This window comes from Podarcis muralis, chromosome 3 (genome assembly GCF_964188315.1).
Source record: "Podarcis muralis chromosome 3, rPodMur119.hap1.1, whole genome shotgun sequence".
Taxonomy (NCBI): domain Eukaryota; kingdom Metazoa; phylum Chordata; class Lepidosauria; order Squamata; family Lacertidae; genus Podarcis; species Podarcis muralis.
This window is the reverse complement of record NC_135657.1, coordinates 21,310,799-21,323,411: the sequence shown is the minus strand read 5'-3', so window position 1 is coordinate 21,323,411 and position 12,613 is coordinate 21,310,799. Positions and strand designations below refer to the sequence as shown.

Genomic DNA, 12,613 nt, shown 5'->3' with positions numbered 1-12,613 from the left:
ACGCACCCCTCCCCGCCAATTCTCTCTATACGTATTTGTTGCATGTTGGTTTCCATTCCAGCAAACAGATTGCAAAATGCAAGCAGAGAAATTCAGCCATCAGCTGGAAGTGTTGCAATCTACTTTTTGTTTTCTAAAGGGGAAGATTTCAGAATCAAAATTCAAAAATTGACACATTTGTAGCAGCAAAAAGGACAGTTGGTCCTTCAAGAGTAATTTGTTTATTCTGGCAAATTTGCCATGAAAGTTCATCGGCTCATATCCATGGCGCTAGAGTACTTTTTGTCACTTTGAAATAAAATGTCTTGGCTGCTGAAAAAGTAGATTTATTTGAATGCCAGGTCAGAAATCCACAGAAAAGGCTGCCTGATTCTTTAAACCCAATGAGTCACCTTATGCAAGCAAAGCGAACTACCAGTCTTTAAAGTTATAGGTACTCAGAAGTCAATTGCCATTTCTTAGGAATATTGATAATAATTTAAATACATTCGTTCTTACAACATCCCCTCCCCATTTCCCCATAGGTGGTAGCCTATTCTTTAAATAAAAGAATATGGAAACACCTATGTTTATATATCATTAGTAATTATTATGCCAAAACCCAGCTAAAACATATAGCTCCTGTTACAGAAGAGGAAATAATCTTGTTTGAATGGGGAAGAATGGAATGGGACATTTTCCTTTACTTGTATCTTTCAGATTTGTGTTGGTCTGCATCTGAAATATATCTATACACATATACAAGTGTATACACACATACAGTATTGTAGAGGAAATTGCTGCATTGAAGGTTTCTAAATTTTATGGGAGATTTCAGGCACATGTGATTAGCTGCATGAATTCAATTTATATTGGTTTTTTTAAAAATATATATATATTTGGCAAGTAAACTATTTTCAGACACCAAATTGGTTTTTGTTTTTGTTTTGTAAATAAACTATTTCTGGACACCCAACCAGATGAGTATTTATTTGAAAAGTGAACTCATTTTACATTGTGTGTGAGTTGGTGAGCTTCACACAATTCTTGTAGCCAATATAGGGTTGTACTAATTTTGTATTAAGAGAAGAATTTTTGAATTGCACATTATTACTACATAAACCCCTCAGAGCTGCATTAAGGACTTCGAAATGACTTAGAGATTGGTGAAATGTTTTGTGTGTAAAAGCATTACAGGACTTCCTAAATGGCTGGCGATCTTAAATGATGTATCTGTTATAAGTCCTGCAGTCTTATACTTTTAAGTTGTAGTTTTAGCTTTCATATATTTCAGATACGACATATAACTGGAATGAACTCTGATCAACAGAGTGAATCTATCGATTCCATTTATTACTATGCATGCATTTTTCCCATGAGCAATTTTGTTATAAAGCTACGAGGGGCATGTAAAATTGTGACAGATATATTGCTAACTATTCCATATTTGTGATCCTCTTTGGCACTTAAATGAAATTGTTGCTATAAGCAATATAACCCTCTCAAATATTTGCTGAAAGAGTCTCTCAGTGACTAAGATTTTGTGTCCACGTCATTAAAATATGCTAATATTGTTGTTCTTTGTCTCTCTCTTTTTAAATTTGCAGTTGAAAAAAGAAGAAAAAGGCATTTATGACGAAAACCTCCACTACCCATTTCTTCTTATTTTAACCAAACATTGATAGAATGTGTGGTGGATAATGCTTTGATTACAAAGGGCAGGGAGTGGGGGGGATAGCTATATGAATGTGCCATTTTAGGTATTACCAAAGTGGGGAAAAGTTTTCCTTGCTTCTTCAGAAGGAAGACCACAGCTGCGTAGTACATTGGTCTTAGAACTTGCGCGTCTGTTTTCTTAAAAAGCAAGTCTGATAAGACTTGAAGCCTTAAGCGAGCTCCATTTCTCTCTGCTTGTGGCTGCCGTCGCACACCGATTTTCTTCATTTCCACAAAAAACAACAACAACAGCCTTTCTTGTTAATATTTGGAAAAAAGCATATGTTCTGTGGTTGTGCCTGACCAACCGAACTGGATAATTGTTGGACAGACCTGACATCACATCATATTCTATATAACCTCATGATATATTTTGATTCCCCACCCTCCTTTCTCCCTCGTGCTTTTCTTGAAATTTGCCTTATGGGTTTTCCTCCCCCTTTCAGAGTGAAATGCTTCAAACTTGCTTTGCTTAATGTTTAATCAGTTAATGTTTTTTGACGTGGTGGTTTTTTTTGTTTTTTTGGTCCTTTCCCTGTAGATGTATAAGAAATTACCGCCTCAAACCAAAGCCTCATAAACTGACCATTTGTCCCCTGGACACAATGCCTTGTCCAGTCCCTCTGCTCCTCCTCTCCAATTATGTGTGATTAGTCTCAGTGTGTTGTGTCAAGAAGGGGGAGTGTGCTGGGTACTTATTATCTGTTTAGGTACAAGAAGAGTGCTCTGGCTATGAATGAAAAGTGAGGCTTTATCAGCACTGAAATCTAACTGCAACTGTTCCACAGACCTCTTGTTAAAGATAGATCCTTGCCTGAGAAATTCTGAATGCTATAGCAGCTGCGGGGTTTCCTTTGCCCCCCACCTGCTCCCAAAATATGTTCAAACCTAACGTAATTCACATATTTGGTTAACATTTACATTCCAGGAACAATACCTGCCTTTCGAAGCAGAACTCAAAATGGTTTTGGGGTTTTTTGGGGGGGGGAGGTTGGGGCTGTGTGGAATTGGCAGTCCCAGAAACTCACAGCCTAATTTTTTCTTTTTTTATGTTATCAAACACAAATAATCTTTTTTAAAAAAACAAAAAACCCACAACAACAATCCTGGTTTTAGAAAAGAATTCTGGTAGTCTCAGATACAAATGCAGTCCATTGTGCAATTTATTGATGAAATACATTAAAATAATTACCTTTTGGTTTGCTGCTTTTCATCTTCGGTTTAACAAACTGAGTTGTACACAAAAGTCCTGTTCCCTTCCCTGCTCTCCTCAAATGCATTTATCCGCCACCAGTTTGCATGTACTTGTATTCAACACTTTTTATGCTCCATTAGAGCACCTATATGGATCTCAGAAGGCACAGGTCAAGTCGCAGTTAGATCATACATTTCTTTCTCACAAAAACCTGAATTGCAATGCCAAGTGATGGGCTAACATCACAATAACAGCAATTTATTCCTCTTTTGATAAAACAGCAGTCTATTCTCAGTGTTGGATAAAGACCAGGGGCAATGCAAACCAGCCATTTATCCTAGTATTTCAGTGGTAGATCTCCTTTTATGGATTTTATGGATTTCACATTGAGACTCTTACTGCATGGGATTTCTGCTAAGAAATGATAAGAATTTAGAGGTGGCTGAGGTTTGTCTTAGACGGAGCTCTCATTTTGATCAGTACAGTATGTGTTCTATAGGAGTGTTTATGTATGTATGTATGTATATCTCAACAAGGTATATATATATTCAATAGGAAATGTAATAATGGATGCACAAAAAATAGCCAAAGTATGAATCTTCTGTGTCTCTTCAAAAGTGCTTAAGAATAGAACAGATGGATAAACGTGCCAACTTTATTCGGATGACCCTGGAAATTATTGCTCTACTCTTTTTTCCCTCTGAGGAGATAACAAGTATATCAAAATGAACAACTAATTATTGTTGTTTGTTTCTTTTCCCTGCCTGTCATGTCAGTACAAGCTGGTGTCTCAAATGCAGCCTATTATCCCGTAAGGGTTTAATTGAAGGGGTTTTAAGAACACGATCCTGCAAACATTTATGCATTGAGGCTGAATGGTGACGCTAACTTGCTCATGCATATAATTGATGAAAGGACTGGGGGGCCTAGACTGTAGCATTCGCTGTTTACGATCATTGTGTAACATCAACATTTTGCTTCGTTTCTTCTTTTCAATCCCAACCCTAAGAAAAAATAACAGAGGTGGTATTTTTTCAAACTTGTGTTTTATTGTGGGGTGCTTCTTTTGATTTTTCTTTCTTTTACCTTAGATGAACTATTTTCGACAAGCCTTTGAATGCTGTTTCTACTTCTAGAAATGTTAATAAAGACTTTTTTTAAATAAAAAGTTAAAATCTCTGTGTGAAATGATGTTCCCATATCATGAAATAAAAATTATTAAAGATATATGTAATCCTAAAACTAGCCGCATATATCCAAGCTTACTTCAAGTGCAATATAAATATAATCTTTCATACACACACTTTAACAGTGGCAAATGGTACATACTGGTGTCTTGCTTGAATGCAGGTTGAAATGAATGAATGTATTAAAAAACGCTCTGAAGATGTAAACCACTGTACAAGGGCTGACAACCAATGGAAACAATAAACTGGTGCAAGTTTTCTCATAGGCTTATAGGCAGCTGAAGGAGAGCCTCATTCATATTGAAATGGCAGCTTATGAACCTCTTGTCATAAGCTGCACTAGGAAGGACTCTGATGTCAGTTACAACTAAACAGGCATACTGAAGATAGAAGGAAAAGTTGCAGGAAAAAGAAAGAAAAAACCATTATGAAATGTGTATTGGCATGCACACGACTACAAAAAGAGCTTTCTGAAAATCTGGAGAATGGATCTTTCAGACAATGTCTTATGCACCAGATTAACATAATTTTGGGGAGCTGTGCAGCTTTTTTTCAGAGAAAGGGGAGGCTTGCAGATGATGAAGCATAGGAGGTGATGCCAGGAACTGTTACAAGCAAGTTGTTTTCTCCCATTTGCAATTGTCCACGCACACAGAGCAACAAAAGGAGAACAGTGGTTTCCCTTTAATTTTCTGAACATTTGAGCTTGCACTGTACATGCCCAATGTCCTCTTGAATGTTTCCCTTTTCGTTTCTTTTGAGGTCACACAAATGAAAAGGGTACTTTGCTCCAATTGGGGCAGCGTGGACAATAAGTCAGGTTTTCTGCCAGAGAGTTGTTCTATCCCAGAGTGATCTTTGTGCAGAGGTGGATGGAGGGCAAGGGCAAGTCCCAGGGAAATCAATTCAAATAAAAGCAGGAGAGAAGGGAGCAGGCAAAAGGCAAAAGCGAGATGAGGTGGGATGGGGCAAAGGAAGAGCAAGCAGGGCCAGATAGGATCAAAAGCCACAAAGATGGCAGGAGGTCTCTGGTTATCCAGAGTGAAGGGCTAGATGCAACACAGGGAGCTTTCATTGGGGTGAGTATCTGTCATGCACACACCCCAGCCAATCAGGAGCTGCAGAAATAATTTCTTCTGCTCGCTGCAGTTTCATCCTTCAGCTGAGAGTGGTGCCTGGGAAACCCATGGACTCCAGATCACATACCATTGTGTGCTTCATGGAATTTCATCTCTCCAACACAGCTGAATGAATGCACTGAGGCAGGGAGAAATAATGAGTGGTCTAAGCTCACAGTAAGGGCATGGATTCTACATGTGTCTTGCAGCTCTCTCTGTGTGTCCATTCCATTCAAATGCTTAGTAGAAAAACCACAGTCGATCTTATACAAAACAACCTTGCTTTAATATTTTCCAGAAAGAATGATACCTTTGGGGGGTGGGGAGCTGTAGCTTCGTGCTCTGCTTTGCATGCAGAAGATTTCAGGTCAGTCCTCAGCATCACCGGCTAAGGCTGAGAGATACCCCCATCTGAACCCCCGGCGAACCACTGCCAGTCAGTGTCGATGATCTTGCTTTAGGAAAAAGGGAATTCAATAGGGTGGCGCTGTGGTCTAAACCACAGAGCCTAGGGCTTGCTGATCAGAAGGTCAGCAGTTCGAATCCTCGCAACGGGGTGAGCCCCTGTTGTTCGGTCCCAGCTCCTGCCAACCTTGGAGTTCGAAAGCACGCCCAAAAAAAGGTGCAAGTAGATAAATAGATACCACTCCGGTGGGAAAGTAAACAGCATTTCTGCGCGCTGCTCTTGGTTCGCCAGAAGCGGCTTAGTCATGCTGGCCACATGACCCGGAAGCTGTCTGCGGACAAACGCCAGCTCCCTCGACCTATAGAGCGAGATGAACGCCGCAACCACAGAGTCATTAGCGACTGGACCTAATGGTCAGGGGTACCTTTACCTTTACTACACATTTATTTGCCTTTCGTTGTAATGTTTGTATTCATGGATAGGAATAAACCCACTGTACTAGGCCAGCCCTATCATTGGGTAGAATGAGGTGGCTTCTAGGTAGCAGCAGTGAAGGTGCTGAGAGACTCTATGTGCCAGGTGCCTGCTTTCCACACTCTGCACTAACCTAATGCACTAACCTCCGATACACCAGAAGACATAGTCCCGTCACCAGTGTTGAAGTAAGATTCACCTGCCCCGGCAGTCCACATCTGCATGAGGAGGGGTACCACTTTTGCTTCACTTCAGGAAGCAGATGGTATTTCATCAGTTCTGCTAACAAAGCTTTGGATTCAAATTATGGGATAGGAGCCAAAGAAAATTCTCTCTCTCTCTCTCTCTCGTGTGTGTGTATGTGTGTGTGTACAGAGGAAATGACCACTAGTATTCTGTTGCAAATACTCCTGAGAGTCTGCATATTAAGTTTAGAGGCATTTTCATGCTTCTTGCTCATGTACAAGCAAAACAACTTTGGATTTGTTTCATTTTTCTTAGGGCGATGGAACACTACCATTTGATCCAAACAAATAAAAACAACCCAACAAGACTCTTTTGCAACAATACTAGTGACAGGTGTTTTTTAGACACACTGATGTTTCAAACTCAGACTCAAAAGTATAAACCATTCCTCGCGAATGAAGGTTCCATTTAAATATTCCCTGTTTCGTCCATGTTTACACTGTAGTCTCTGGGTTATCGGGGACTGACATCGGTATACTTAGGTTTGCAACTTCAGATTCAAAGGGCGATTGCTCTGTACAATCTGCACTAGAAGACTGGTACCTACGAGAGTGGTCCTCATTCACCAGAGCTGGTAACTCAGTTGAATTAGCTAGACATTGTGACACAGAGAAAACAGGAAACCTTGTCATCATTATCAGCATTTTTCTCCATGTTAGCCCTGGATTTGTTCCTAGGCTTCTTTGTAAAACTAATGGAATATATAGGGGCTTTGTCACCCTGGGGTGGGGGGAAATAATTATGCCCCATGCAAAAGGGAACTTCAGGTGTTTTGTAGCCTCTTCATTTTACCTCTACCTGGCCTTGTAGCTTCTTGAGCTCCTTACTATGCCTAATTTTTACTCTCCCTTGCTTGATTCCTTCTCTCAATGAGCCCCAGTACTTGAGACTCAAAGGACTGTTGTGTGCCACCATCACACACGGCTGATGCCTCGACTTCCCAATCTCCTGCCCGCTGCCTCTAGGATCTGTAGTCTCTTGTCTTACTCTTTTCTGATTTCTGGAAGCCCTCCTTCATCTTCCACTGTTACTTAGTGCAAAGAATGCATGTAACAGGATTAGCTAAGGAAGGAACATTTTCTTTCAAAATTTGGCATTGGTTAGCCATGTAGGATTGCCATAGTGTGAACTGGGCTGGGTCAAAATTAATTTGCATCGTCTTCCTCCTACTTTGAGGAAGGAAGCCACCTTTGATAAAATGTGATCATGGAAGGGGTGAAGCGATCACACCAGATATGCCTCTATAAAGATTTTGAAAGCTGATCGGCACTGGAACGGATTCCCTCAGAAGATGGTGGACTCTCCTTCACTGGAGGTTTTTAAAGCAAAGGTTGGATAGTCATCTGTCATGTGTGCTTTAGCTGAGATTCCTGCAATGCAGGGGGTTGGGCTAGATGGGTCTTTTCCAACTCAACAATTCTATGAAAACATACAAAAGTTAAAATATGAAAACATGCAAAAGTTAAAATGCTAAAACAGATTAAAATTATTTCAACATTTCTGTCCTATTCATCTGCTGATACAACCAATTCATTCTCGTGTTTTGCTCAAAGGTTAGATTGAAATATGCCCTTCCATTTGCAGAGGCCAGGACCAGTCCAACGCATTGTGCTCCCTGAAACAGCTTGGCATCTAGTGTACTGTAGGATCAGCTTTCAATGGGTACACTGCCCATGTTATCAGAAGCAAAGAGTAGCCTTGATACCTGGTAGGAAGAATTCTGATTAGAAGGAATCCATAGCTCACCTCCCAAAGTTCATGCCACATGATAAATCTGTTAAATGTGTATTTGTCTCTCCCCACCCCATCCCCTTATTTTACATAAGGTCTATGAACAAAATGTGGGTTATAAATTATAAAGAAAAATAATAAGCATGGTCCACAAATGCCATCCCCCGTGAACACCACGCTGAAATGTTGGTCCTGTATGATAAGTTTCCCCTTAAAGGCTCCTTGCTTACAGTCATAAGTCGGTTTGCAGTCAGTGAGACAAAGTTCAGTGCTTTGTGTCCATCAGGGACCTTTGGATCTGATAACTTTTCATGAGCATAAAGTGTGCAGAAGTTAGAAAGAGGGAGGTTCAATGAGGTAGCCCAGATCTGGCAATCCATAGCTTGAGAGGACAAATTTTTGACTCATGAATCTGGGTTAAGCTTCACAGGCACTGGGCTTTCAAAACCCAGTTGCTATTTGAAACTTTGAACTTTGAAACAGGCTGGTCTTGAAGACACTTTCGCTTAAGAAGGCTTTTCCTAAATTTGTGACCCAGTCATTTAATAGAATATTAATTGTACAATTTTAGCCTGTAATCTTTTTGGCATTGGATCTTGTTTTCTTCCCCCTGTACACCGCTTTGGAAACTTTTGATTGTAAAGCGGCTTATAAAACTGCAAGTAAACAATGAATTGAAATGAAATAAATTAAACATCTGAGTTGTTTTCCTCAAGAACAAGGCTTTTAGTGGTCGAATGCAGCCGTTAACATAAGACGCTTGTGCTTTTCTCAGAAATACATTGGGTAAGTATTGAGTAGAGTGACTATTTTGAAGGTTTTCTTTACAAAAAAGCCACTAGTTATAAAGTTGAGCTGAGTCTTTTCTCTGGGGCGCCCTGTGCCCTTTGAATGTGTGAATTGTAAATGGCTCTTAGCCTTCTCTCCCTCCCTGCCCCCCATCTTCAATTAATGTAGTTTTAAAATGATTAAACATATCATGCTGTGACATCCAAAATGTCAACAAGCCCATAAACCTGGAAGACAGGAATGTAATAAAATAGGTAATAGGAGATTCGGGAGTTAATAGAGGCCCTGATGTGTGAGTTTATACAATAGCTATATATTTGAAACAGTGCAAGTGAAGATGGCTTAGCATTGCAAACTGAGGAAGAAAATTGTTTTTAATTAGCACCTTCATAAGAACTGCTGATTAATACTGTTTGGTTTGGTGAAAAGCTTTCAGCTGAGTAATTTGTACAGCCATTACAACAGTTTTGTTAGAGCAGGGTCTCCTGTTGTTAAACACAAACAGTAGATGATAATGGTGGAAGATGAGTTTGTCATGTAACAATTCACCTTATTGAAAAAAAAAAAGCTTTATATAAAACTCAATACAGTAGTAGGTATCAGCAAAAATCACATATTGCAAATCCTGCCAAAATTGCAGCGTGCCATGCGAATGGTTCCCCGCCCCCCCCTTTTCTTTACACACTAGAAAGAGATTTTATATCATTTATAAAATTACAGATACATTTTAAAGGCGTTGAAAAAGCTTTACGTTAAAGTGTTGGTACTGTACATTCAAGTATTCTATAACTAGCCAGGGGTAGTGCTGAAGGAACAAGGATGCCATTAATATTTCCCCCCTGGAAATCTGTGTTGGTTCCTTAGTCTGTAAAATTGTGTTCCATGTTTGTATAAAGTGCAGCATTTAGACCCAAGATATTCTTCCAAGGATGCACATTATTCCAATCCGCATTATGATTTATTATCAACTGCCTTGGCACAATGCTCTCCCATCCATTTGACAATTAAGACTCCAAATCTTCACTCCCATCTCGCCTAATAGGGTAACATGCATATTTCATTTCCACCTAACTGGATGTTTAGTGCAGTGTACATAAAACTTCTCTTTAAAAAAAAAATGGAGGGGGGGCGATGAAGAAGAAATGCAATAACAATGTAGGAATATGTGCATTAAATTATTACACTAACCAAGGAATGGCTAATTGGGGTGCCATAATAGAACATGAGAGGGTTTCTTCCCTTCCTTCTCTCCCCCCCCCCCCCCGCCCCTTTAGACAGGCCTCCGGGGTAATAACAAGGGTTGAGGCTCACGACAGTGCCAAATAAGCTTTAGACAGCATAATAGTCTGCAAAGAAAAGCCACAGAGCACTAATGTGAAAGAAGAGCTGTCCACCACATGCAGCAAAAATCACCAAAGGTCATTTTATGGTAGCAATTGTGACACAAAATTGGTGGTCATGCTACATGTCTAATACTCAGCGCAGCTTTATAAATGATGGGCCCCTAGCGATGGCTGTCATTAAGTGCTTTCATCATAATAAACTTTAAACTGTTGGCTTTATGAATCACCAGCCAGCTTCAGCTGTTCGGTGGATGGCGCTTGCAGTGCCTTAAGTGTGACAAGGCCTATTAGGAACTGCAACCATGCTTCAAGCATACTTGGCTTCCCCACTCCTGGGGTGATTGCAGCCTATTAAACGGCATCTGGGAAGATTTTCCTCCAGCAATCTCTGATCAAGAGCTTTTTTGGGCTTTGACCTGCATTTCCTTCAAGACTTTCTCCAAGGAGTTTTATAAGAGCAAAAACTCCAGAGGATTTATAGCCACTTCTGATTAATACCTTTTCAGGGTGGTTTCTCTCAGCCCCCCTCTCTTTGCAACTCTCCCACTGCTACATGGAGAAAAGCTTTCATTGTTCCTAAGGTGCTTATTTGTGACCTTTTCTCTGCTTTTCTGATTCCCTCTAACATGTTCTCCGTGAAATCCTTGGTGTGTAACCAAGACAGTTGCCGGGTTGCTACAGATTTAGAGAGCAAGTGGCTTTTAAGGTAAAAAATAAAAAATATTTCCCATATATATATGCATGCAACATCTCCCATTTAAAATTTTCAAAAGTGATGTGTCAAAAGCCATTAGCAGCACCACTAAAACCAGCAATTGCACATTCCAGGGGGAAAGTGAAATTAATAGGCAGCTACTGTGTGGTTCTAAATGGTGAACCAAGATTAAAGACAATTCGGGACTCATTCACATGACCATGCTTATATATGTGAATCTAAGGAGCTGCTTTCTGCTCTCAGATTGCTGGTTCATCTAATCCCAGAATTGCCTTTTCCGCTCTCAGCATGGATTTTTCAAAGATGCCTGGGATCAAACTTTGGATGAAAAATCACATGGGCAGAGTATTGGGGGAGTCCCGTTATGCAAAGAGAAGTTATTCTCCTCCCACATTTATTTAGCTGAATACCACCCTATGCCACACTGACTCTCAATTTATAGATAGATGCTCAATGAGTTTTTACATGGATCCCCCCCCCCCATTGGTTAGATTGAATTTCAAAACATTAACAAATATATTTACTTGAATTTATTTATCACAAGTCTTAAAAAAAAAACCCACAACCCAGATTTAAGACCCTATGTGTACTGTTCAACACTGGCTCTCTTTAATTTATCCCAAATATAAAAGAATGTAAAAAAAAACCCATCTTGGAGAAGATGATGAGTCCATCAAGTTTAGCATGCTATTTCAAACAGTGGGCAATCACAATTTCCTGGAAAGCCTAGAAGCAGCCCTATCCTGCTTTCATCCCTCTGTCCCTCTATACACTGTCTCTAGAAACAGAGTTTCTATTTAGCCCTGATAGACAAATTCTTGCAGGATAAATCTAATTCATGTTTAAAGACTTTTAAGAATTGGCCATTGCCACACTTTGCTGCAGCCAGTTTCATACATTTTCACTGGTGGCACCAGTGTTATGCAATACATTCCCTGCTGAAATATAAGCGGTCCCATCTGCATTGGCATTCCGTCGGCTTTTGAAGGCGCACCTGTTTACACAGGCATTCTCCTGTTTTAATTGCTGTGCTGCTTCACTGTGATTGTTTTAGTGCACATTTTAATCATAGGTGTTGATATTTTACTGTTTTAATATGATTGTTTTTAATAATGCTGTGTTTTTAATTATTCTGTATTTTGTTGTTGTTATTTAGTCGTTTAGTTGTGTCCGACTCTTCGTGACCCCATGGACCAGAGCACGCCAGGCACTTCTGTCTTCCACTGCCTCCCGCAGTTTGGTCAAACTCATGTTGGTAGCTTCGAGAACCCTGTCCAACCATCTCGTCCTCTGTCGTCCCCTTCTCCTTGTGCCCGCCATCTTTCCCAATATCAGGGTCTTTTCCAGGGAGTCTTCTCTTCTCATGAGGTGGCCAAAGTATTGGAGCCTAAGCTTCACGATCTGTCCTTCTAGTGAGCACTCAGGGCTGATTTCCTTCAGAATGGATAGGTTTGATCTTCTTGCAGTCCATGGGACCCTCAAGAGTCTCCTCCAGCACCAAAATTCAAAGGCATCAATTCTTTGGTGATCAGCCTTCTTTATGGTCCAGCTCTCACTTCCATACATCACTACTGGGAAAACCATAGCTTTAAGTATACGGACCTTTGTTGGCAAGGTAATGTCTCTGGTTTTTAAGATGTTGTCTAGGTTTGTCATCGCTTTTCTCCCAAGAAGCAAGCGTCTTTTAATTTCGTGACTGCTGTAACCATCTGCA

The 12,613-nt window shown here is 40.2% G+C and overlaps 1 protein-coding gene across 1 annotated transcript in view; it reads left to right on the top strand.

The window, feature by feature from the left end:
• Window positions 1–4,058, top strand: part of CAMKMT (calmodulin-lysine N-methyltransferase) — a 239,651-nt gene extending 235,593 nt beyond the window's left edge. The window contains exon 11 of the mRNA XM_028724823.2: window positions 1,587–4,058. Within this exon, the coding sequence (XP_028580656.2) occupies window positions 1,587–1,661 (75 nt within the window). The 3' untranslated portion in view covers window positions 1,662–4,058. The remainder of the gene's footprint in view (window positions 1–1,586) is intronic.
• Window positions 4,059–12,613: the final 8,555 nt, after the last annotated feature.